Below are 26,769 nucleotides of genomic sequence, written 5' to 3' on the forward strand. Positions count from 1 at the left end.
CCCGTCGGAGAGGGGACGAGGACGGGACAGCCCCGGCAGCTCCAGGGGAGCACAGGGTGAGGAGCCCCAAACCCAGCAGCATGGGCATGTGGGTGCTCGTCTGAGTGTGTGCACGCAGGAGGGCAGGGCAAGTGGGATGGGGCAAGTTTGTGTATGGGCAGCAGTTCCCCGAGGATGCAAAAGGCACAGGACTGGGGTTAAACTTTCCCAACTTTTATTTTTCTGGAAAAAGCTCATAACCCACCAGGCAGCGTTAAATATGAATCCTCATTCAGGCTGCAAAGTGCATGTTTCTCGTGGTTACTGAAGGAGCAGGCAGCTCGGAACCTCAACAGCCATGATTTCTTTGAAATCTCGTGGCTTTCAGACCTGACCCCAGGTCCCGGCTTCGGGAACTGGCAGTGGTTGGCAGGCCAGGAAGGCGTTGCCCATCCCTGCTGTCACAGCTGCCTCCATGTTCACCCAAGGGCAGCGAGAGCAAGGTGGGAGCAGACGAAGCTCCATGCCCTAGATGCTTCATGGTGGGGCAGTTGCAGTGTCACTGTAGAGGGACCGTGGGAGCACCCTGGCATGCAGGAGGGTAATGCAGGGCTCCTAGGGACTGATGTGACTCTGTGCAAGACAAATGTTTGCAGCACAAGGGAGGGTGGTAAGCAGGAAAGAGCATCCGCTGTGCCCCTCTGCCTTTACCCAGCCACTTCCTCGCCTGCCAGCCAGCCACATAGAGGGAGACCCATGGTGTGGTGGAGACGGCAAGGGCGCTATGTGGATAGCAGGTATGCAGACCTGCCACTGCATTGTCCTCCCAGCTCTGCAGTGTTTCCTAAACTATAGAAACAGAAGTTTAGAGCAATGTCGCTTTAAGCTAAGTTTAACAATATCTCATATTTTCAAGCTTCCCAGTGCTGAAAATCTCTCCCAGCCTGCTTTAACACTACAGACACTGACACACATCAGTGGGGCTATCCCCCAGCCAGCACTCATACAGGTCAGAGGGTTTATCAGAAGTCATCGCTCTGCCCATCAGTCACAGACCTGAACAACCAGAGGAAAACAGCTTAGTATTACGTCCAGGCTGCACACCGCTGCTTTAGGAGACACTCACACTGCCTACACCCACTCTAAAGATACATTTGCGGCAGCAGTTTAGATGTTTGCTGCCACCTCTCCCTCTGATAAAGTTATACAGGGTAGCAAGCCAGCTTTGTGTACGTTAAGACCTTTACATGCCAAGGAAAGTTTAAACAGAGTATGTCAGCATTAACCAGCAGCTCCAGCTGGTTAATGCTGACATCATCAGCATCACCTGCCAGCATCACTTCCAAAATGCGGGCTGGGAGGTGTGTGTGTGGGGAAATTACAAACTCTAATATCAGCATTACAAGCCCCCCCCCCTCCCCCCCCCCCCCCCCCCCCATCGCAGCATTACTGTATACAGAAGAAATCTTTGATTTGCTGCTAAGGGGTTTTCTTTCCCCATTCGTATCTGCTGACAGTACCCCAATTGCAAGAGACCCGTAAATGTCTCTGCAAGGGCTCATGAGCCCCCTGCACAGCCATGCTAAGGCACACAAGGGCACTTGCTGGCACAGCAGGCTTCATGACATTGTTTTAAGCTACATTTCTTCGTTACCACACAGCAATAAATCTGTATGAAAAACCCGGAGGGGGCTGCGCTTCCCCGAGATAGGGTTCAGACTGCTGCACTTTCGAGCTGGCAGAGGCAGAGGGGCACCTCTCATTTTCCACATCACAGAAGAGGTGCCTTGCCCTGCAAAGAGGATTTGGATTTTTCCTTACTATTAAAGTTGTCCTCATGCTTTAGATATGAAAAGCATTGCTTTAATGAGCTGCAATTCTTGCTCTTGGAAGCGAGTTAGGTTTCAAACCCGAGCAACAAAGCGCCTGTGTTCCTTACTTCTATTTTTTTTGTTCTAACACCAAGAGACACAGATCTTTATTTTGACTTCGTGGTTTCCTTGGGAGTGACAGACACTCTGTGAGGAAAGCTCTCCTGGCTCTCACCGGGAGTTTTATTTAAGCAGGTTCCTCCGGTGACACACACCCTCTTCCCACTTTAACAGAACCATCTTTTCTGTCCAACAACTGAAATTCCATAAGTCACTTTTGTTCCTCTGCAGCATCTGCCCTTGCTTACATATATTTCGTTGTGAGAATGCCACGTTCTCAAGGTCCAGCACAGCACAGGTCTGGGGGGTTTGTGCGAGTTTCCAGCACTCATATGGCTGTATGAAAACATCCAAGAAGCGCCTGGAGACTATAATGTCTGGGGAGAGGGCAAGGACAGGGAAGGTTGTGTGAAGAGAGCAGAGCATGGGCATGGTCATTTATTGTTCCTCACATACCTTTCCAGCAGGGGAAAAAAAAAGATCTGGGAGAAAGCATACATCCCAGGAAGCAAAGTGCCAATGTTACCATTTCAAGCAGAAGCAGTGATGCTTAAGGAAGCCTGTGAAGTTGGATAAGCCCTGAACTTTAGGCGAAGACAGCAATTAATCTTTAATCCTTAAGTCTTACAGGTGCACCAACACCAAATCTGATAGAGAAACCAGGATTTTGCTGCAGGTCACACACACACATATGTATACATGCAGACAGATGTGCTTAATTATCAATCAGCATTTATAACAGACTTGCTTTGGTTGGACACATGTTCAAAGACTCCCCAGCTTTTGGTGAGTGAGGTCAGGCTCTCAGCACCTCTCACTCTTAGGGGGACACCTCCAGCCCTAGTCCTTGCCCACCAGGTTTCCAAAGCCACTGCCATCAGCCTCATGTTTAGCTTGAAGTATCACTTTGGGAGATAGATCAAAGCCTTAATTCAGCCATTTCTGCTAATACAAATGTATGTTTTGATACAGGCATCGTCTCTCTCATCTCCCTGGCTGTACTTTCTTACGAACGTTACTGCACCATGACGGGAACAACAGAGGCCGATACCACAAACTACAGAAAAACATGGACAGGCATTGTCCTGTCCTGGACGTACTCCTTGGTCTGGACTGCACCCCCCCTTTTCGGCTGGAGCAGTTATGGGCCAGAAGGACCAGGGACAATGTGCTCCGTGAACTGGCATTCAAAGGACGCTAACAACACGTCCTACATCGTATGTCTTTTCTTCTTTTGCCTTGTAATCCCTTTTGTCATTATTGTTTATTCGTACGGGAAGCTGCTGTGCACTATAAGGCAGGTAAGTAGATTCCTCAACTGCCTTTTTACTGTGACCCCAAACCAAGCAGAAACCAGTGACCCCCATTTTCCACCTTTATAACTTCTCTGCTGTCAGATGTGCTGTCACCCTTGGAAACTAGCTCTCCTGTGACTGTCTTGGTGACAGGATCCAGTCTACCAGGGCTTTCAAAGTCATACTCAAGTGTGAGCAGCTGGAAGTCCCTATGACAGCTTTGCAGATGAAGGAAGTTTGCCAGACCACTCGAGATATCCCAATTACCCCTAATTAAAACTAGAAGGGACCTACCTACCTCGATGAGATTGGTCCTAGGACTTAAATCTGCAGCAAGTCTATGGAGAGGTTCAGAGGCTGTATGATCAGTGGAGGATGTGGGAGCTGTGATTTCAGAAGATCAGTGCTTCTTTTCTGAAAGCATAAGAGTGAACCCTGCAAAAAAGGGTGCTAAAAAGAAAAGTCATATATAATCCAGCTGCTGGCAGGATTCAGGTAAAGCAAGAAGCTGGAGTTTAGCAAATACGAACTGTAAGGCAGTCCTATGGCATGAAGCTTACCCCTTGCACACAAAACAAAGCCAATCCATAAATGACCATGAGCTATCAATCTATTCCCAAGATAAGATATATTTGCTTTTAGTAGTGCTAACCCACCCCAATGCAGCGTTTGGTACGGAACACTGTCAGGGCTGCCACTGTCACACAGCTGAAAATGCTAATGCACAATTTTTTGATTTCTTGTGAATAGCATCTGCATTTAGCCATGAGTCCTAGGGAGTGATGCACCAGCACTGCCTGCTCATGGCACGGCAACACTGGGAGAGGATCCATGAACGTGGCAGTCCCTCTGTCAGGCACCAGCCTGTGGCCAGGCAAAGACTGGGCAGGCAAGGACCAGGCAGCTCAGGCCAGGCCACCCGCTCTCCCCCAGCACAAAGCAAGAATTCACCACCCTACACAGCCCCGCACTTGGCCCCCACACCCTGGGAGCCCACCCCAGGCTGGGCACAAGCTCCATCAGTGCTACAAGATCTGACTTTGTCTCAGCTCATGCAGTGAGCGCCTGAAAGATAGGAGGGAATTAGATAAAATCACTCTATGAGCCACATTTGCAGATGCAAACATTTAACTTAAGCTTATTATTGCTTTGGGACTTTGGGCAGAATTAAATCAAATCAGTGGAGATAAGTTAATCCTTCTCAGCCTTTCCCAGCCTGTCGTCTCATTACAAATACCTTTTGTTCCCCTGATAGCGAGCTTAGTCCTCTTTGGTCACCCTTTGCTGTGAACAGTGGCTGCTCCTGCACCACCATGGACCAGTCCCCCGAGTCCAGGCAGAGGGCTGGCTCTCATGGGACTCTGTTTTTTCCATCTTTTGAAGCTACAAAAACTGGTTTAGAGGTGCTGCTTGTTGCAAGCCAGCCACAGCAGCCAGGGCTGGAGCAGGTAGTGCCTGCAAGGAGAGGCTTTTCCTCTCCAAAGCTCCTCCATGGGCAAGAAACAGCAAGAAAACCTGGACGGAGAGTTGTTCCCTGCGGGAAGGTTGTGCTGTCCAATACGTCAGCAGACGGAGTCTTTATTTCTGCTGAGGCTGTACCTAGGCGGGAGCACTGAAGTGTGTAAGTTTTCATATTAAATACTTTTCCCACTGATGCATCCATCACATAACAAGGGAATTTTAGGCCCTCGAGAGCTATCTGTCTTCAGGACAGCTTTGGACACTCTCATGAGGGTGAGCATTAGTATGTCACCAGTTCAGGCGGCAGCAGGACTCAGCAGCTTTAGTAGAGCCCTCTGCAAACCCAGCAAGTGATGGGACCCCTTCAGTGACATGAACTGGTCCTCCAGTGACCGCAGTGGCACGGAAGAGGGGATAGGGTGGTGGCAAGGGGCTATTGCACCCTTCATCAGGCGTGACGAGTGTGAAGGTCAGGAGCTGCCTTTTCTGGGCTGTCTGGTCATGCAGAGACCCTAAAACATGGGAAACATTCTGGGAAATGACATGAAAATTATTCTCAGAAGGGGAAGAGCCATTTTTCTGCAGTTCATGCAAAGTCTGCGCATGCAACATTGTATTTGTTGCATGACCCTGCAGGACAGGGCTCCTGAAGCCCTGGCATGCAGGAGAAGAGCTGATTCTGAGGCTCAGCCTCTACCGTATCATCATACCCGATTTGCCAGACACACACCTCCGTCTGGATCCAGGTTATCCTTCCACAAAGGGAGGTTTCCACGAAGAGGGAAAGTCAAAACCGGACAGTGCTGCTGGACACGCCTGGGCACAGCTGAGCATGGAGGGCTGGGTGCTGCGGAGCTTGTTCGGGAAGCCGGTGAACAAGGGGAAGCCGGGAGGCAGCGGTTCTGCAGGGGCATCAAGCCCCTGGGCTCAGGCAGTGTGCCCATTGCTGACACAGGCTTCTCCCGGCCGGTTACACTGCCACTCAGCTTCCCCCATGGCAGCAAGGTGCAGAAGCAGCAAAATCCCTGGCGTGTGTAAGAGGGAGGGAAAAAAAGACTGAACAAAATAAGCTTCATATGCAAGCTAAGTATTTAAGGAATTGACCGACACACATTTGTGCTTTTAGAAGATCCCAAAGTATAGGCAATACTCTGTAAGCCTTTTTCATGCTTTCAACTCCTGCCATGAATACCTTCCCTTAACTGAGGTTATCTGCACTACTTACAGGAGTAAAATTGTAGTGGGAAATTGGGGTGTTTGGTTTCAGCCAGGCATGAAAAATTACATCGTTTCGCTTGACATTTGTATTTTCATGCTCTGGTTTCTGACATGATTGTCATCACAGAAGATATGCAGGGATGTTTAAAATCTCGGAAATCGGTCCAGGCTCTCATATTCTCCTGTGCTGCTTGCAAGCAGCTGACAGATCCTACCGTCTTGCTTCAAGCTCACATTTCCTTAAACCTGAAGAAAATTGTCACCACTGAGAGGACCCATTTTTGCCCCCAAGTCTCACTTCAGGCTGGCAGGCAACAGCCAGAGGGAAGGGTTCGCTCTGAGCCACTTCAAATGAATACCAGAGGAGCTTGCACACATTACAGTATGCTGTTGACAATAAATCTGAATACTGAAAACAACCATTAGAAAATGAGGGGTATTTAGGTTTCCAAACACATTGAGCTTTCCTCTTAATTATCTCCTTTCTGATAAGTCTTTCTGTTTACGTAGCAATTTCATACCTCCCCTGTGAAGCACTGTGCAGGATCCAGGTGAAAGCAAAGGCAGCTGCTTTACCCCGGGGGAGGCTGTTGTGCTGCAAAAGCACGATGAAGTTGTGCGGTGGCAGACAGCTGGGTGCGAGGGTTTACCTCTCCTTCCTGAGGTTCCTGCATGGCAGGGCTTCACCGCAGCGCCTCGGCAGGATGGCAAGAGCCAGCTTTGCCTCCCATGGCCGGTCCCATTCCCATAACAGAGCTGCTAGTGGAAACCTGCTGACTGGGATTTGCTGCAAAGAGCAAGGATACTTTATAATTGCCTTAGTTTTGTTATCAGAGTCTCGAGAGCATGATATTTCCCCTATAGCTGAGTATGTAGCTTCAGGTGAGTACACAGGATCTCATCCATGCTACATGCCACAGCTGTAATCCCTCAGCTCACATCGAATTAGAAGTTCACAAAAATGAGGGAAGTGAAACAGAGCCTGGGAGACAGCCGGCAACCACCCCTGAGCAGTCTGTGAGAAACTGAAAAGCAAATCCGACAACTGTTTCTTATTTCACATAGCCCAGTGCCCTAGGAGGTCCTAGGAGCCCAAGCAGGTTTAGAGGACGTCGGGCTAACCTATTTCAGTGCTCAGGGTGAAGCACGCAGGCGGCTGCTTGCAGCTGGGGAAAACCCTCTGGAACATGAAGCTGGGCAGTACAGGAAAGCTGGATGTGTCTTCCATCCAAATCGCCATGCTGGTTTGAAAAGCTTGGTCACGTCTATTATTTTACTGCTTCAAAACCATTGTAGACAGCAGAAACAGTGCACATGGACAAGTCTTTCAAAAGACAACTTCAGCAATGCAAACAATTCATGGGCTACCAAAACCAATAGTTTGGGATTCCTTCTAGTACAAATGCTTCATAGCCAGCATCAGGTTCAACCTGAGCTCTTGGATGTCTTGGAGAAGCAAGATATTTTTATGGCCATTCCTGGGTTTCAGCAGCATGCCCAATCCAAGGCATGGGGTGTAAAAGTGCCATTGGGTAAACTGTCTCGTCAAATGTGGTCTGCATCCTAAGTCCCCTGTTCAAAATAACCGGCTCACTGAAAGCAACAGAACAGGTAGCGATTCCCCCATTGCATCCATGAAACTTGCAGCAGACAACCATTGTGCTACCAGGTTCCAGAATAGCTGTAGTCAGCACGTGAGACCTTAAAAATGTTTGTTGGAAACAGATAAATGATTTGTTGAGCACAGGGGTTAAAAGTCATTATTCAGAGTCTTTTACAAGCTTGGCAGAGTCCTCTCACATGAATTGTCAGAATGCAAATGTAATCAATTCCAGCTTTTATATCACTATATTACAGCGTGGATTTTTTTTTTCCTTAATTCACTGACAGGCTACTCTTCTGTCATCTCCTTAACAAATGAATCTGAAGTCCTGCCTCCAAATTATTGACTGTGGTTAATTCTTGGAAATTAGTACATGGGCTCAATACTCTGCTTTTCCACACAGTCTCCTGCCCTGGGTTGAGTTATGTCAGCATAAAACTACCGTAAGCACAGTGATGCAAAGCTCCTGAGGTTTAAGGGAGGTTTAGCAGCTCTTTCACCTCAGACTCCAAATCTGACCAGTTTTCAGACTTTCAGTTCCCCTTCTTATCCCACCCTGCCAGAGCATCCTTCCTCACAGAGAGAAAAGGAGAAGCAGCAAAGGAGCAAAGCCCGTGAGAGGTCAGGTTCTCCGGCAGGGCTGCAGCCCCATCTCCTGTTCTCCAGCTGGCACTGGCACACCCACCAGGGGACAGGTACCCAGCACCAGTGGCCCATAGGGACATTCATGCCCCATAAAGCATATCCAGGCTTGTACTGTCCTCACCACCCACTGCAGGGCCCTCTGAGCCCCCTTGCTCCAGGGGTAATCACAAGCAAGGCAGGAAAAGCCAGGATCTAGGCATGCTTTTCATCAGACCTTTGCCCTATTGGTCACTTAGGTGTTATGGAAAGGAAAAAAACATAGCAAGGCATTTGATGTGTTACATTTTAACTTCATTAATTAATCCAACAGTTTTTAATTTTGGGGTAATAGTTTTGTACAGCTTGGGCAGAGGAAAATGAGGGAAAACAGCACTTTGCCAGCAATTCCCTTCCACTAGCAAGAATGGGAAAGGGTAATTACACTGGTCCTCAAGCATTTATCTGGACAATTATTAATGCTGCTGCAGTGCTTACCCAGAACAAATTGAGACTGAACTGGGGATGTGAGACAAACACATTCCCAAAGGCAGGAAGCATTAAAGCTTAAGCACTGAAACACTTCAGATGCCAGATAAGAGAAATCAGTCTTAAGACAGCTGAACCCAGACAAGCCTGCAGTAACAGTGCAGCCCCAGTGACTGAAAAGAGCAATCACCTTTAGAAACAAGAAAATCCGCCCACACACAAGATAAACAAGGAATTGGTTTTCTTTGCTTCATTTGACTTCAATCCCAGTGAAAATGCAACTGTGGGATGCTTTTACACTTTCCCACTTGAACGGCAGCAGGAGCTCTGCTCATTAGAGCTGCTCGTACTTGGTTCATCATTAGAGCTGCTCATACTTGGTTCGTCTCTGCTACAGGTTCCCCTGCAGTAAGTGCTCCTTCTCAGAGCTGGAGGAACTCTTCCATTAGCAGCAATAACTGTGGGCACTGGAAGATCAGACGTCTACGTGAACACAAAATACACATACAACAAGGGCAACAGGCCACATGGTGGCTCTGAAGCAAGGGGCAACACTTCCACTGCCGGGTACTGCGATTCCCCACAGGACTTGCTTTGAAGGAGGCCACAGCGACTGTCCTTGGCTTCTCCAAAGAGCTAGAGGGGACATACCTTGTGCTCTGCCACTGTGTTTGTGCGCAGTTGAGATTTGTCCAACAGCAGTCACTTACCTGATGAACACACTAAGGATTTTTCTAGTTCAAAACAAAGCAGCTGTGAACCTTTTTTTTTTTTCCTCTAGCTCAAGTATTTTTCAGCAGATGCTTCAAAAACTCAGAAGTGAAGTGTTCAAGCATTTGCAGTTAGGGAAGCTAAGTTTCACACAGCACTTTCACCCTGCAGGACAGCAGGGAGCAGCTGTGCCCCACAGGCTGAGCTGCACTTTCCTTCTTCCCAGAGCACAGTCACCCGCCAGCACCAGAAACCACATTTTCCTCCTCCACTGGCTCTTTGTGATACTCTTGTGTATCGCAGGACTGTGGGGCCAGCCCAGGCTCACATTCCTTGCTGTGCTACCTACCAGGCAGCATTTCTGTCCATCCTATTCTCTGCCCCATCACTGCCCTGGGTTTCACCCCACAACCATCTAACCTGCAGGGAAAGTGTGCTGTGGGAAAGAGAAGGGAGAAATCTGCCCCCAGAACTAAGTCATTTTATCACCAGGCAAAACAAAAATTAATGAGGCTCAGCAAATGAGTGAACCCCACCTATCTCTTTCTACAGAAGCACCCCTCACAGCAGTCCTTGAAGCACTGGTTAAAGTCCCCCTAAGTCAGCAAGGCAAATGCAGATTACCTCTCATTAGCAGTTGCCTTGGGAGAACACCCTCTCACCCATCAATCCTCAGTCTCATAACTGGTCTTCTAGGCTTGGCAGAGAAAAACGTCACAAAAATTCAAGTTGGGGAGCGAGACTCACTGCTTCACCCTTACAGGAGGACTGTGACCAACCTCCCCTGCCCCGACAGTAAGCCTGCACCCAAAGGGGTTCCCACTTGCTCTTCGAGCTCAGACAACTATGGGTAGATCCCATAGAGACTGAAAGGAGAGCAAACCACTAACCCAGAGCATGGAGCCATTTCGAGCCTAATGCAGCTCTACCCCAAACACCACAGGTTTTCCATGATAGCAGCCAGGTGTCACGCCCAAATGATCAAATACTGTACCCAAGTGTCCTGGAAGATACAACAGACACACCACCACATCACCAGCTCTCTGGATTCACAGACAGGGCTCCCTCTTCCCTAGGAGAAAAGGTTTAGCACTGCAAACACTCCACACAGAGGAGCCAAAGAGTCTTCTCTGAGACATCCTGCAATCGCAAAGGTCCCACTTCAGAGTGTGCATCAGCATAGAGCTGCTATACAGATATACTTGGCTGTTACCACATACACTAGCACTAATTCCATTAATTTGCTTTTAAAACATACCCATCTTGGAGCACAGCTATTGCCTGTGCTCTTTGGGAGACCAGTGTGGGGCCTCCCACTCCCCTGGAAGGGAAGGCACTAGGACACCCTTCCTCATGGCTGGCAGCAGCCACCAGGTCTGGGCTTTGCTGCGTGCCAGGACTGACCCTGCCCACCTGGACACTCCAAGGACACTGTGGACAGTCCTGGGTGAACATATCCTGAGGCTCCTATTCTGCTAATATTTGATTTTATATCTAAAATTCACATAATGTTTGAGAAAACCTCCACTCTCAATGAGAAGAACATGCTATCATCACAGTCATTAGTGATTAAAGCATCAAAGAAAGATGCAGAAGGAGGGGAACCAAACCAGTGTGAACATAAGTAGTGCTGAAGTATTTTAATATTCATTCTCACTGACAGATGTGCTATGCAGATTAACTCCTCCAAAGGACATGCTTCCTTCAAACTGTAAATATTTTCTGCTTTACACAGTTAAGCGCCCCAAAGCCTAGAAGCACACCTGCTCTGTTACAGAAAGCTCAATAGGAGAAGGACGAGGCAATGCTCAGAACCCAGAAACCTCTCAGCAGTGCTGCACCGTGCCTGCACTTAGTACTCGAGCTTTTGCAAACATCAATCACAATGAATTATTTTAATATTCTGATATTTAAAATGAATAATTAATCCCTTCTAGTGATTACAGGACCTCTCCTTACAGTTATGGAGCTCTCTATTTTTATAAAGGCAAGTGAGGAACTGAATTTAGATTTAAATTTTAATCTTAAATCATGTGGTCCACCCTTGTGAGGAGAGAGGTGAGTGCAAGAGGATGCTGTGAACACTTCAAGGGCATACCCAAGCCACAGAGCTCTCTCCCTTGCACAGCACAAGGCCCTTACTATTACTCATCTGACACCTTCCAAGCCCTCTGAGAGATAAGAAAAATTACTATAGCAGAGGTGAAAGATGTCAGCACAGCAGATGGAAATGGATTTCTTCTCTCTCTCCCCTCTTGCCTCCCTATAAGCTTTGGCAGAGGTCTGCGTTAATATTGGAAACCACAGCTTCCAGAAAGCAATCAGTAATGGTGGGGCCAGGTCCCTCGGCCTGCGCAATGAAGGTCCCTGCAGGGGCTGTGTGATCCCCTTCCAACAGGACACAGCCCGAGACCACCTTCTTTTGGTTACAGGCAGCTTTAAGTGCTTTTGGCCAAATTTCCACAGTATCATTCTTGTTAATACACTTACCATGGGAGATTTTCCACAGCTTTCATTTATTGAAAAAAAGATGATTTGCAGAGGCAAATCTTCACCCAACTCTTAGAGCTGGGCAGCACTGAGAGTGCAGCCCGAGGGCCAAAATTTTTATTTGGACACACCAAAAGGGAGCAGTTAGTGTCCCCTCTGTATGAAGAGGCAAACTTGGGATATTCTGGCATAAATCCAACTCATTAACATATATGAACATATATTGCATTTAGGGTTGAAGTTATGTGTTTTTAAATACAATTTGATGCATAAGCATTAGCGGGATCCAGAAGCACAAGACATTCTGCACGTGATGAATAGTCGTAACGTTTGTCAGCTGGTTCCCTTCCCCTGTAGCACAGCCGAGTGAGGTGGAAGTCTCTACAGCACTCCAAAAGTGATGAGATGTTCAGGTCAGCCTAAACTGTGCCTCAATAACTGAGAGAGTGAAAGGTAAAACAGCATAGGAAAAAGGCAGGGAAAAAGGAAATGTTTGGCTGGAAAAACAGATCACTTACGTGGACTGTTATCAAGCTTCAATAATAAAAGAAGTATTCATCTGGTTGAAGATTTCTTTGCACTTTCACATGCCCTTAGAAGAGAGGGTACCATCTCTTAGCTGCGTAACTCATAGACATTCACTCTTGAATCTCTACTCGGGTAAGAAGTGGGCACAGGGGCAGTGTAGGTGAGACCAGAAACCTTGAGCAGGGAGAGTAAAGCACCGCCTAAGTGAAGCCAAACACGAGGTTCAGCTCCTCAGGCTACATCTCTTTTGCAAAAAAAGGATGGAATTCTGGTTGAAATTAATTAGCAGGTTTGAGGCAAACGCAATTTCTTACAGATGTTTTATTCCTCCCTGTACATAAGGTGTTCCATTATCCATAAAATTACACTTAGTCCCAGGCAAGAAACCAAGCGCCAAGAATGCTGTGGTCATGGAAGAAATGTGCAACTGCTACTGCGAGAGTCTCCACAGCCCTCCACTCACCACCTGCAGACACACTTGCTTCCTTCCTGGAAATCCTGAGGAAGGTTTCCCAACCTTGAGAAGAATTGCATTTTTTGCTCCTAAAACTAGTACCAACCATTTCAAATCAGTTTCCATTTCTGCTCCCCGCCACCAGCTCAGCTTTGCTCAGGCTGCAGCAGGAGCCAGAAGAGCCTCCCAGTTTCACCAAAGGTAGAGCAGGGAAACTCTGCTTGTCCCTGCAGAAGGTAGTGGTGCATTTTCTGTGACTTTTAGAAGACTGATAAACCTTTTCTATTTTACAGCTTCTACAAGGAATCGCACACACCCAAAGAACTAGTATGCAAAAAAATATAAAAATCTCAGAGGGCTTTAGTAACTGCCTTCTTGCACATAGGAAAGACCTGGACCCCAACAAGCCCAACCAGCTGGGAACTTGCTTAGCTGGCATCGTGCAAGGGGCACTAGAGAAGATTTGTCTTTTGACTCAGATGAAGGAATTTGGGTTTTTGTCATCAGGACAATAATACTGCTAGGCCTCACGAGATGTTAATTTACTAGATCTAGACCAGGCAAGCAGCAGACTAGGAAATTGGAGAGGCAGAAGTTTCCAAGTGACAAACCAGCATTGTTGCTGCTTTTTGCCTCAAGTCATTTTAAGTCCTGTCTCCTGCTTTGTTCTTCCCCATCTCTCCCCGTGCTGTGCTGCAGTCCGACCTGCTGGTTCAAACCTGTTACACCAATGTAAAATGTGTTTTGTGGAGTAAAAGCACAGTCTGGCAGGAGCAAAGCACTCCTCTCATGGACAAGCATTAAAACAGAAATATAACACAAAGTTGGCAACTTGCTTTTCTCACTCTTGTTTTCATGACAAGGCACTGAATGCATAGGAATTTTAAGAAAGCCTAAGCTCTGAATCAAAGATTATATGAAAATATTTTCGTTATGAATGCGGGTAACATGTTTCTAGGTTTTATGATTGCAGTGAGAAGCTTTTAAGCATAATACAAAGACTCAGATGTTAGGAGGGATAGAAAAACTTCCTTAAAAATAAAATCTAACCTGATCTTGCAACGTTTCTGGATGGTAGCATCAGCCATTTATTTTCCTTGATAAACATCAGTATTTCCTCTGCAAGCAAAACTTTTTTTATCATTAGGAGAGACTATGAGCTACTGTTAAACCGGCCGCCATATCACTGCCCACTGTTTCAGAGCTTCAAGGAAATTCTCATTAAGCTCCAGCAATAGCTTCCGAGGCTAACTTCTTTCCTTTCTGTAAGCACCCTGTTGACTTACTGTTTGAAGCTTTCTGCTGGGCTTCCATTTCTTTTTGCTCAGCCTTTGCTAAGCAAGCTCGTGCTTGCAGAGATAGGCTATTCTCATGCCAGGAGGTCTCATGGACTCTGGACTTCCTGTCCCCACTCACCAGGCTCCCTTGGCAGCCTGCTTTGTGCACAGGATACACCTGATGTCATTTTAAGCACCTCATAGCTCTTTCCAAGCAGCACACAGATGTATTGATATGCGTGCCCATAGACCTCTTGACCTGAGTTATGAGCATCAACCAAGAACAGATGGCACCATAACACTTCAAAGGGTTGAGAGTTTCCCCTGAAGCATCCAACATATCTACTGCAAATCCACTACCTACATTTATCAGTTCTTAAAAGTAGGGCATAAGCTGATGCACAGGGACCATCAGGAAGTCTCACATCCATTTTAGAAGAAATCGGATTGACCTTTAATGTACAAGCAATGCAATTTAATTGCAACTTTATTAGGTTATAGACTGGTTCTCTAGTATGTATTCAGGTAACTGCAGCTATTAATTTGTCAGGGCAGAGTATAACTGGGTATATCTGATTTCATAGCTCTCAGGCACTATTTCTTGATGAACAGGCAGTGATGTCTGAAGGTGGTTCAGATGCTGCCACAGCTCAGGGGTGTCTGTGCCACCCATTTTAGAGAAATACAGCAGCTTTGCTCACGTAAGCCAGGGGCCTCAGCTGGTGTGCTCAGGCCATCGCATACCCAGTTTGGTTGAGGTTTTTCCCCCGTATCTCCCTTTATTCCAGCTTTTCTCAAGGATCATCCTCCTAGTCCCGTGAGTGTCCTTGTCAACTCTCCAAGCTCTAAATACTATGGTGGTTTCACGAAAAACAAGAGAAAACATAGTCAGTCACTCAGCTGAGATTCTCAGATCAACCTGGGGATTCAGGAATTAATCCCAGTGGGAGCTTCGTGGCTAAACCTCCCAGGCAGCTGTGGGTATACTCAGCTGTGCTCTCTGGTCCTGGATGTTACTGAGCAATTTCCATATCCATTGCTGAAAACGCATATTTTACTTCCCTAGCAATGTGATGACTCTGTTATTTCTGCACAGTATGTGTCAGCAATATCAACCAGGAATTTGCTGTGTCCACAGTGACCTCTATTTAAACCTGTTCTTATTGTTTGTTGCATTAGTCTCTCATCCATGTCATTCTCCTGTCCGTGACATCCAGTGCCACACCACATAAACACTGTATTTGTGAGCATTTCCGCTCCTACACTAGGAGGATGGATGTGTAAGTTCCCAATTATGGTCAATGAAAAAAAAGAGAGGCAAATCAATCACTTCTGCAGGCTGAATCACCATCTAGAGGTGCTTCTCTGTAGTAGAAAACATAAAGTAACTTAGCTATTAAATGATAGATCTCAGCACAGGGACTATCCTGTGTTCATGGCCATCTCCACCATGGATCCTGTCTAATAGCAGAAGTTAATACATAGCACAGGCACATCATGGTTTGTAATGTCCCAGGCAGAGGCAAACAGGCAGCCCAACAAACTTCTGCTGCATCCAGCAAACCCCCAAAGTCATGGATTGCCTTAAGAGAGTGCATATTCCATCAGCTCATATAGAAATGCCTATATAACGTATGGGATTAAATACTTCATTGGCACCTTCAGTGTTTGGCATCTTTGTGATCAAGCTTCAGCTGAGTTTTAGCAGGAAAGGGCACAGTGAAGACAGTTATGGTAAGATCTCGGGTGAAAAGGACAGTTTACATGCAGAATGAATGCACAGTAATATTTACAGTACATTAGCTTTTTTTCTGCTCACCTAAGTTGTCATAGGGTGTGACTCCAGCCCATTGGGAAACCATCTTTTCACTACTCAGCAATGGTTCCCAGTGTCAGCCTTTACTGCCTGCCCTTGGCAGGGGCTGAATGCAGAACAGAGCCCAGGAGAAAGGTGGTCAGGACCTTAACTGGGTACGGCAGATGTTTGCAGAGATTCCCAACTATTCCTGACCTTTTTGTTAGTTTTCCATGTAAAAATTAACACCTGTGGGAAGCATGTGAAAACATCACTGTAAGAGCAAGATGTGACCAGGGCCTCCAACTACACTGGAGATGAACCCCCCAATCCTGCTAACTCAGTACACTGGACCACACATGCAACATATGGAATGAGTGATACAGAGGCATCATAAATTTTAGAAAACTGAAAAGATCGTTTTTAGGGGAAACAGAGACTCAATTTCCAGCAAAGAAAACATAAAGCTATAAAAGCACATTTTCTGTGGCTGTTTTTTATACCAAAACCTACAGAAATAGTGAGTGTGTTTTTTTTTTTTTAATTCTGCACAGCAGATTGAGGTTTAGATTTTTGACCAAACCAGAAGGGAAGGACACTTTACACCAGCTCAGCGCACAGCCAGGGTAACCCTGCACTGAATTCCTGCAGCATCACCACCACCATTGGCCCTAAGCCAGAAACAACCTGGGCTGACTTTCCAATCTCTATGGGCCAACAACTACAGACAAGCTTCCTGGGCCAGACTTGTGCTTTTACTTTCCCTGGAAATTATCAAGACAAAACTAAAGTAAAAGCCCACAGCATCACTTGTCAGCATCACACAGCTCTTTGCTTCTGTCCATCTACAGAAGTCGATCCAACAGCAAAAGTCTCAGCACAGCCCTGGAGTTGTGTGGTATATCCAAGTCACCATCTGTTGATGATGTGCCAGCAAAATTTCAAGGTTGCTGAGTTTGTTTAGTTTTGCAAAAGTTTTCTGCATGTGCCTTGAATATTAATATCAAGGTCTCAGGTTTCCTTGGCTGATCAGGGGAGCCTCGTAATTCAAAGCAAAAAGTGCTTCAAGGAGAATTACAGAAGGGGAAGGATATTGAAACTTTCTGGCCTCGTATGATGAAAATAATAATTTCCTACTGCTGGCAAGGAAATTAAAACCTTTCCTTGCTTACCCATGAAGCCATTCCCTGGCAGCATCAGTTTGAAAATGGCAAGCTTTTCTTTTTTTAGGAAAGGAGAAAATACTTAAAAAGTAAAGAGTAATACATGATATAGGTTTTCCTGAGAAGGGTGCATTGTGCTGGTAGAACACAAACCATCAAAAATAGCCCACTAGCTTTATGTCAGTGTTCAACACAGTGACAAAATGCAGCTTGTTCTCCCCATTTAGCTGTGCCACAAAGCATCAGGATATTCAGAGAGAGATGTGGAGACCAAGCAGCACGCCAGCTGCCCTGTGACCTGAGCTCTGCTAAAAGTTATTAAATGGGAAATACCTCCAGAGTCCTCATCTCATGCCCAACCTCAGACCAGGCTGGTTTTGATCTGGAAAACATCCGGAAAACATTTGTCTTCTCTGACCTTACCTGAAGCAGGAGGAAAAGGTTGTTGGGTTGCCTTTTCTAAAATCAACAAAAATCAATAGAAAAAAATGGAGCTTTGGTTTTCCTTAAGGTGCACCACTTGCAAGCCATCACCCACCACCCGCCCCGGGTGTCGCCTGGCATGGGAGGGCAGACAGGAGGGTCTCAGGAAGGCACAAAGAAATTGGGATTTTGTGTGGGGATAAAGGACCCTGGCAGCCGGCTACCTTTCAGTGCCTCTTCTCAGGAGCCTAAAAATCAAGTGCACATGATGGAAAATGCAACTCCTCTTCCATTTCCATCCCCATACCCATGTGCTCCAATCCAGCTGCTTCTACTTCATCACACAGCCTAAGCGTCTTGTAAAGTTTTATACCAAGTTGGGGCAGACTTTCAAAAAATCTGAACACAGGGAAAATGTCACACAGAACTTATATCAACTCCATGAAAGGTAAGAAGATAAATGTGAGCTTTTGTCTGAGATGTCTGTGAATAAATCTGAGCTACTGATGCCTGTGGGTGTCTCTGAGTGAAATTCATCTCTCACTAATGGAAATATTTTGATTAACAACTTTATTAGCCTAGTGGCAAATACCACTTTTTTCTTTTAAATCACAGAAAAGTGTCATAAAATATTTCATTTGCACATTAACAGGATATTTATAAAGTACTCGATATTAGAGTTCTCTCAGCAGGCAATTACAGATATGTTCTACTTTTTTTAAAGTTTTGGTTTGTTTTTTTTAATTAGTCTCAAGGTGACTTCCAGCACACAAACACATCCCACTAAATTCCCCATAAAACTGCTTGTAATAGTTAGTTCTCAGGCTTACTGCAGCACTTTGCAGTGCAGGCATTACACAACAATCTGTAAAAGATCCAATTTTCAAAACATACTGAAAACTAAGAAACAAGGGTGAGGCATAAGACAGCAGTAGTTATATACAGTATGAAGTCCAGAGAAGGAGCCTGCTGTAAATCAGTTGAATGCAACTGCTGACTTTTCCAATGGATCCAGGGGAGAAAGTTCTCTCAAACCCTTGTTCTTCATGTTCTTGCCTGTCTCCTGTCCTGCCCCAGTGGCCTCTGGGTACAGAGCATTTCATCCTTGGCTGGGTGCATCACTACTGGTAGGACTCAGACAAGCAGTCCTTCTGGGAGCACTCGGTCCAACTGTTCTCCAGGGCCAGTTAGACCAGGGCAGGTTCCCCTTTCTTCCCTCCTGCCCAAGATACATTAAATGCTGTGATTTAGAGAAAGCTGGAGAAGGCTATTCTAGATGAACAGTACTATCGCTAATCCTATTCCAACTGTTATGTACACACTTTGGGTACGTAACATACAAACCCTGCCCACATTGGCCAGCTCTTCTCAGCCAACAACATTTCAGATAACACTGCCAACCCTGCCCCTAGTGCGGCCACACCAGGAGCTCCCATGCATCATCTGCTCCCAGTATGAGCAGTGCTAATAGTGTATTTGTGCCTCTCTCCCACCCAGGTGAGTGGCATTAATAAAGGGATGGGTCGGACCCGGGAGCAGCGCATCCTGATCATGGTGGTGGCGATGGTAATTTGCTTTCTCCTTTGCTGGCTGCCATATGCGACTGTGGCACTTATAGCTACGTTTGGGAAACCTGGTCTCATCACCCCTGCAGTCAGCATCATCCCATCCCTCCTTGCCAAAAGCAGCACAGTCTACAACCCCATCATCTACATATTTCTGAACAAACAGGTAAGTAAAATGCTATCTTTATCTTTACTCAGATTCAATGTATGCAAGAAGTAAAGAAATAATGAGGGGAAATAAAGAGTGTATTGGTGATATCACTGAAAAACCATATGAGAGGGAAGCACAGAAAAAGGGCTACAAGGAGCAAATTTAATTGACAAGTCTGGACTTCTGGAAGTTAGATAACCAACTTCCCACATGTCCAAAAAGCAACCGATGGGTCCTTCCTTTCCACTACACAATTTGATGAACAGCAAGCTAAACATGGAGGAGAAGAAATCAATGATCTGACAAGCATGAGGGCATCAGAAGTTGATTCAGACATATTAAGTCCTGTAAGGACATGAGCCTTTGCTACCCTACGCCATGTGCTGGCACAGCGCATTGCCCATAGTAACTCCTCTTCTTTGCAACATCAGTTTTCTCTTCCCCGATTTACTCTTGTAAATCTTGTAAACATACAACTCCCCCCCCCAAATCCTTCAGTCACTCTTCTGTCCTACTCTGCACCTCCTAACAGCTGGTGGGAACCATGACCAGCAAGGATCTGTCTAAAAACACTGCTGGAGGAGTGGACCCTGGAGCAGGGGACAGCACAGCTTGCTTCAAATCCTCCGTTTCCCTCCCTCTGCTATGCAGAGAGCCAAAAAATAGATGGCAGGAGGGTACCAGGCAAGGGGCTGTAGATGTAGCTGGGGCTGTACTTCCAGCTAGAGGGTTGGCCTCAGGACTACCCTCACCAGATGGTAAACACAAGACAGAGGCTTGAAAATATCTTTAACATTGTGCACAGTAAGTGAATAACTGTGATTCTCCATATCCTTCCAGCAAGACATGAATTTCTGGCCCTGCCCAGCTCTACCTCAGAATACCTGTCATGTATTGATTCATTCCCTTTGGAAACTTTGTCTAAAAAAATTGCTGTGTGCATAACAAATGATCCCTTTTATTCATCCAAAGGGATGAATTTCAGCCCTGTCAGAGTCAGCTGCTGGTGTCAGCACCAGGGTGCCGTTAGCCCTGTTTCAGGGCAGCTGTGGCACCTCAGGTCTGATGCTAAAGGCAGGGGTAAGAGACCCCTCTGAGCCGAGCGTGCTGCTAAGGGGGATTGGGCTCCACAGTGCTGGCAACCCACCCTGGTACAGCTCACCAGCAACTCACTGGCTTTGCTGCGATGCCAAAGGGGAACAGAAACCCCCATCTTTAGATGGCTCAAGAAGGCATTGGAGCTTTCCTGGAAATCTTTCAGTACTTCTACCTTGCTGAAATGTGCCCATAAATAACACCTCTTTTTCTGGTGAAGATTCAACTCATGGCAGGAGAATGTGGGTTTTAACTATATGCAACACAGAATAGAGAGAGAAATGCTTCATAACACCATGCAGCTGTCAATTCAGCCCAAGAGTACCCACTTTTGCTTTGACCCTACTTTTCTCCCCTTAGAAACTCCAGGCACAGATACCCAGGCACCAGTAGCATGACTATTTCTCCTCAACTGGGATTTGATTGCCCTGCCATTGTCAGTCTTTCATCCCACCCAGCCCTTCAAATGGAAACTGTGAGCTGAGGCGAGGTGAAGACTAAAGATGCTGTGCAGATTTGGGGATCATGTTTCCACCTGTGCCACTGCCTACTCAGGAGGATGCCAGAGCCTTTGGCACAATAGCACGGGGGGAAAGACAGACCCTCCCATGATGACTTGTGTCTGTTTGACTGCTCTGAAACCTCCTTGCTGACCCAAGTTTGCATGCCCTGAAACACATGTGGCATTAGCTCACGTTTGTTAAGCTAATACATTCCTCAACTGTTCTGGCTTGTACAGTCAGGAGGCTGCCAGGACCTAATATCTAGAGGAAAACTGTTCATTAGATAAAATAGAGGAGAAGAGTAGAAGAAGCTTTAGAAGGCCATCTATCTGCTTTTCTGTCACCCACTCTGTGCAAAGATTTCTCTCCTTTCTTTTTCCTGATCAAGTGAAAATGGGCCCTGTAACTCCTTCTTGCTTCATGGCCCTTACAGTACTGTTTGTATTTGCTTTTCTTTCCTCCTGCTGCTGCTAACTAGTCCCTAGGGCTCAAAGATCAGGTTTCTTTCTCAGTACACTTAGTTGCACTTGTCTGAAAAGTTCTGAGAAATGGCCAAACCAGAAAATATACTCTCCCTTAATCAGCACACGTGGGATTTCTGCAAATAACGTCAACTGCGCCCAGTGATCCCAGGAGAGGGAAGCTGATGTGTGCAACTCTGCCGCCGGGCTGAGGATGGCTGGGTTTCACCCAAGCCCTTCCCCACACTCAGGGAGGGAGAGGACCATGTGCTGCTCCCAGCTGTAGTCCCACACCCGGCAGGGGGAGAACTCATGATCTTCCCCTCCCGGTAGGCTACATTTTCTTGTGCAAGCTAAGAAAACGTGATGCTGTTCATGAGAAAAAACATCAAGCTGATGCACAGCACACAACAGGCAGGAGCTGGGGTAGCCCCTTGCACAGGGATGGAGAATTAAATCTCAGAAGAGGAAGGGGGATGAAAAGAGATCTACAGAGAACAAACAGAGAGTATCAGAGCTAGTCCAGTCCCTCAAACATCTTCAGCTCCATCAGCCCACTAAGTCAGGCACATTTCATTGATCTTTGAATTGCTGGTATTATAGCAGGTGGATAATTTGTTTCTCTGAGCCCAGCAAATCCTCCACTTGAAATGTTTTTTGGAAGCTGTTAGGAAGCACAGATAGTAAATCTCTCTCTCTTGAAAACAAATGATGATAGTAAAAGATTGAGTTGAAGCCTGGCAGTAACTGTGGGCATTTTTACTGGGGCATGAGAAATTCCCAGGGAGTAAAGTGTTTCCATGACACCGTCCATCAACTCTACTCACTCTCACTAACAGCTTGGGGGAGTACATTGCTTTCTCTGCTCATGCTCAGCCTCTGGCAGAACTCCCTGACTTCTTCCCTGCAACATGAACAATTCTTTCCCTTCTCCTTTATTATTTATTTTTTAAAATAAATTATTTCATTAAACTGCCTAGAACATTGAAGAGAGATTACCAACCCTTACCATGGAAAAGCACCCAAACAGACCAACAGCTGCTAGTGCTTCACTGTGCTTACTACCGTGCTAAGCCTTGCTCCCACACCCAGGAGCAGCACCAGCCAGAGCCAAGCTTATAAACTGCAGCAGCATGACCTGTTGATCGTAGTACCTAGGGGGGAGATGGAAGCCCTGAGCTAATTACAGTAACTGGTAACTGCCATCTCAGCCCAAATCCCATTGCAGAGACATCAAGAAGTCTGGCTGACTCACCACTCGACAGCTTGCTCTGCACCTACCCGTTCCCATGGCCAGAGTCTCCACCCTGCAAACATGTGCAACCCCAGTTAAATCAAGAGAGGCAGTTTAAAAATGACAGGCTAATCTTAACATGTTCATGGGCTGGAAGGATCACTCTATGAAACAACACAGACTGTGCAGAGGAGTTATGTTTTCTACAAGTGCTTTCTTAATTAATCTTTTTACTAAATAGATTGCTTAAAGGCAGCAGGTAGATACAAATTAAACTGGGTTTATCCATGTCAAACATGTCCCTTAAGTTCACCATAAACTTTTACTACTAGGGTTATGTACGTGCTTTGTTTTGCATTTTTTTCCTAAATGCCACTTGGTTTTCATTTCTCAGTATTTTAGCAGCGATCAGTGTTCAGGTTTCTATATTCAGTACAGACCACCAAGAAGTCAATACTCTGAGTTTTACTACACTCAAGAGAGAAGACAGTAGAAGCACCTCAGATCAGAAAATGCTGACACATTGTTTTATTGTTTCACACACGTGTGAAATCCTTCATATTAAACACTTGAGCTTTTCTGCTAACAGTGACAGCTTTGCTCCCTGAACAGAGAAGCCCACTGCTCCTCTGGCTCCTGTGCGAGCACAGGGGCTGTACCCACCTCTGTGCAAGGGACACACACCAAGCTCCTGCCCAGAGGCTGCTCCACAAGCAGCAGAGCCATGGAAACACAGGTGCCTGCAGGCTCTGCCTCATGGCAGTGCCCAGGGAGGGCTCTTCGATGGATTATAAGATCCTTCATGCTTACTCTGCTGTCTCTTTCCAGTTCTCCCACCTCTGTCCAGCTGCCTCTCTTCACAAAACTCATCTAGAAAAGTGGCATTGCTAATTCCTCTGTTAGATCTGGCTCCAAAACTGGTTCAAAAGTGAGCTGTGTGCAGAGAGGAGGGATGGACAGAGCAGGATAAAGTGAGATTTATTCCTTAGCAAGCCATGCAAACAAAAAACCCCCCCCAAAAAACAGAAAACAAACCAACCCCAAAACACACAAGATAATCAAATAAATTAACCCGTGTTGTCTCAGAATGTTTCAGCATTCCCTCCACTTTTCCTCCACCACACTCTCCATCACATCCACGTTCTCACACAGCCTGCTTTTCCTATCAAACATTGCAGGTCAATGTTTTTCATATCCCTAAATTAAGCTCCACAACTATGGTCACAAGAGGAACTCTCAGGAACTAGTGTATTTTGTACATGCAGCACTCAAAACGCTGGTGTTTATTCATATGTAAATTTTAGATGTCTGACCTTTTTAGCTGCTGGATCATCTAACTGGTCACAGAAGTTTTATTCCTGTTTTGAGACAGGGGTTTTCTTGCCCCCTGAGTAACTGTCAGCTGCCCCTGGGATAGCAGCTAGCTATGCTGATGAGCACCGGAGCACAAACTAGCTGGGAGCCAGCCCAGCTCTTGGCAAGAGAGGCTTTTGCAGAAAAATCCATCTTCCAGCAGCAATCCAGCACCCAGGGAGTTACAGGCTGTCCAGTACCATGAGACCTGCACCAGAATCACCCCCTTGCCCTTACACCCAAGCCGGGCTGTTTTTCTCCAGCAGCATTGCTGTTGCCTTTTTGATTTGCAAAATATTCACAGGGCATTTTGCAAACTCCGGGCTGAGAAAGGACTGGGAGAAGCGCTGCACCCATGGCTGCACCCACCCTCCTGGAGGTCTGGGGGGAGCACACAGGAGTGCCAGGCAGACTTACGGTGCAAACAGGAGATGCTGGTCATCCAGATAACCATGTTCAACACTGACAATATTCCTGATGCTACGGAAATCTATAGGAGATACCTTGATAACCTTGATGCAGCTTTCATTTCTAATTTCATGGTATTTCTAAAACAGTTCTATGTCCAGGCTTCCACCCCTACTTCAGTAAATGTTCAGAAATCTCTAATCAGGCTAGATAAAATCAGAGAATAGGCCAGATAAAATAACATCAAGCAAATACCTCCAGGCAAGGGGTAGGTGAAGGTTAAACAGATAAAAGAGACTCTTAGGCTGCAATAGAAATTTCTGGGGGATTAAGCAACTACAGAAAGATGGCTGATAAGAGCCTCACTCACCCACATGAACTTGACCACGGGGGGGGGCAAACCCCAGAAAAATAGACAACATTCCCCAGAAGTTTTCAAGCTGCTTCATATTTCAATGCTCAGTGGTGAGAGGATGATGAAAAAATGATAATTATTTTTATTATGAAGAAAGTCTTTAATTCCTGAGAAATTTCAGTTTCTCATTAAAAAAAAAGAAATTTCAGCTGATGCAAAGATTGTTTGAAACCCTTCAAAAGCCATTTTCCCCAGCAAGCAAGTCTGCCAACAAAAAAGTTGCATGATTTTTTACTTGGCTGTTGATAGCAAGAGTTTTCAAAGCTTCTTACTATCTGCTGTATTGTACAGAGAATTACCATTAAAGTTGTTAATGGTAATGTTCCAGGAACTTAATGGAAATAAAGACCGTTAAGACAAAGCCTGTCTTATAAAAAATAAATAAAATTTCTGCTAACTTGCTGTTCTCTACATGCATGTGATAGTTTTACAGGTGCTTTTTGGCACTTCTGAGATGCAACAAAGCCACCACAAACTCCAGCAACAAGTCCTCGTCCAGGTCCTGCTGTGCACTGCAGCGGGCGCCAGGCAACACCTGCCCCACAGCTGCTGCCTTGGCCAGGCAGCCCTCAACCAAGAGCCCGGACCCTGCTGGGAGCCCACACCCACCTCCAAAAGAGACCCCAACAGCTAAAAGAGCTGTGCTGGTGGCTCACTACAGCGCCTGACCCAGGTTGCCACGATAATGCCAGAGGCTGCTGGTGTTTTGGGGGAGTTTGAGTCCAGACATGAGAGTTTTCCCAAATAACCTCAGTTTGCAGCTTTGTTTCTAATGAAGAATTGCCTGTCTGCTTCCTCAGAGGTTGGTTTCACCAATAAGCCATTTCCCTGTTTCTCAAAGACTCTTCCCTAATGATACGCCAGGAGTTCTATGGGAGTTTTGGAAGAAAACAAAATGAAAACCACAGATGGCTCTAGAAAAAGGTTTAAAAAACAAAAACAGAAACAAACAAACCATGTTCTGGTTTTTGGCAGAAAGTCTTCAATCAACCAAAAAACCCCTAACCCAACAACAACAAAACAGAGATCCAGAACACCTTGCTACAGAATAGCTCCAAGAAACAATCTACATGCAAAGAGGGGAAGCAAACAGGTTATTCTCCAGTTGGGAAACTATCAACTTGCAGATGGTCTCTCTCTGGTTTGGATTATACTGTACCTTAAAAGTCTCACTTCACTTTTCAATACAAACCTGAACAGATTATGAAGAACTGCAGTTATGAATTAAAGCTCTACTAAAATTTAAAGGTCATATATTTGATATGTTTCAAAGTATAGAAATTGAAGCGGAAGCATGAGAAACCAAGTATTTTAGGAAATTTTTATTTTTTATTTTTTATTATTAGCTTACAAGGTTATTGCACCAAAGAATAATTTCCTCATAACACCCAGTGAACAAACAACTCTCTAAATATGCAGCACTCAGCTGGGTAAAGCCCTCGCCTCTGGAAATCTGCCCGTTTGTAAGCGTTAAGACAAAAGCAAGATTCCAGCTCTTTTTATAGGTGTGGTTATCTGAGTATTTGTGGAGCCAGAAGGGACAGGCCAGTCAGTGTAGGCTGTGAGCAGTGCAGCTGCATTCATTTATACCAGATGAAACCCTGCAGCATTGAGCAGTAGCGGGTACAGTGTATTTTTACCCAGAATAGTCGCAGTGACCCCATCAGGAAAGCTGGTTGAGGACCTTCTACAGGATCTTCCTCCTGGACCATCTTTGGGAACTGAAGTGACAGATGGTATCTTCTATAAACAGAAAAGTGTTGGAAAACCTCAGAAGTACAGCTGAAGGAAGAATTAAAAAACAAGCAAACACGAAACAACCTTCTCCCTCATTAACTCTGAGCACAATCCCAACATTTTGACAATATTTGTCATTCCAAATGGGAAGGAAAACGTGAAATAGCACCATTCTGTGGAGAATTAATTTTCAAATCCCAAACTACATGGAAATGCCATCTTTCAGATGAGCTTCACACTGAAGTATGTCCACATGACCTGCCAAGGTAGCTATCAAAAACTGGTATCACAGCACTTTAATTACCTTGCATTAGCCAAGCCAGAACCGTGAAACACAGAGGTCTGGGTGAATGGGTATTGTGGGAGAAAAAGTTAATTGGATTTTTTTGATCACTGCATGAGTTGGATC

The 26,769-nt window shown here is 45.8% G+C and overlaps 1 protein-coding gene across 1 annotated transcript; it reads left to right on the forward strand.

Moving 5' to 3' along the window:
* The first annotated feature begins 763 nt into the window (after nt 1-763).
* Nucleotides 764-25,291, forward strand: LOC103912777 (pinopsin-like). The gene is made up of 4 exons (XM_009319174.1): nt 764-776; nt 2,883-3,211; nt 18,936-19,169; nt 25,049-25,291. Exons 1-4 carry the CDS (start codon nt 764-766, stop codon nt 25,289-25,291), a joined length of 819 nt encoding a protein of 272 aa, XP_009317449.1.
* Nucleotides 25,292-26,769: the final 1,478 nt, after the last annotated feature.

The sequence above is a fragment of the Pygoscelis adeliae genome, unplaced genomic scaffold, assembly GCF_000699105.1.
Source record: "Pygoscelis adeliae isolate BGI_AS28 unplaced genomic scaffold, ASM69910v1 Scaffold842, whole genome shotgun sequence".
Lineage (NCBI taxonomy): Eukaryota > Metazoa > Chordata > Aves > Sphenisciformes > Spheniscidae > Pygoscelis > Pygoscelis adeliae.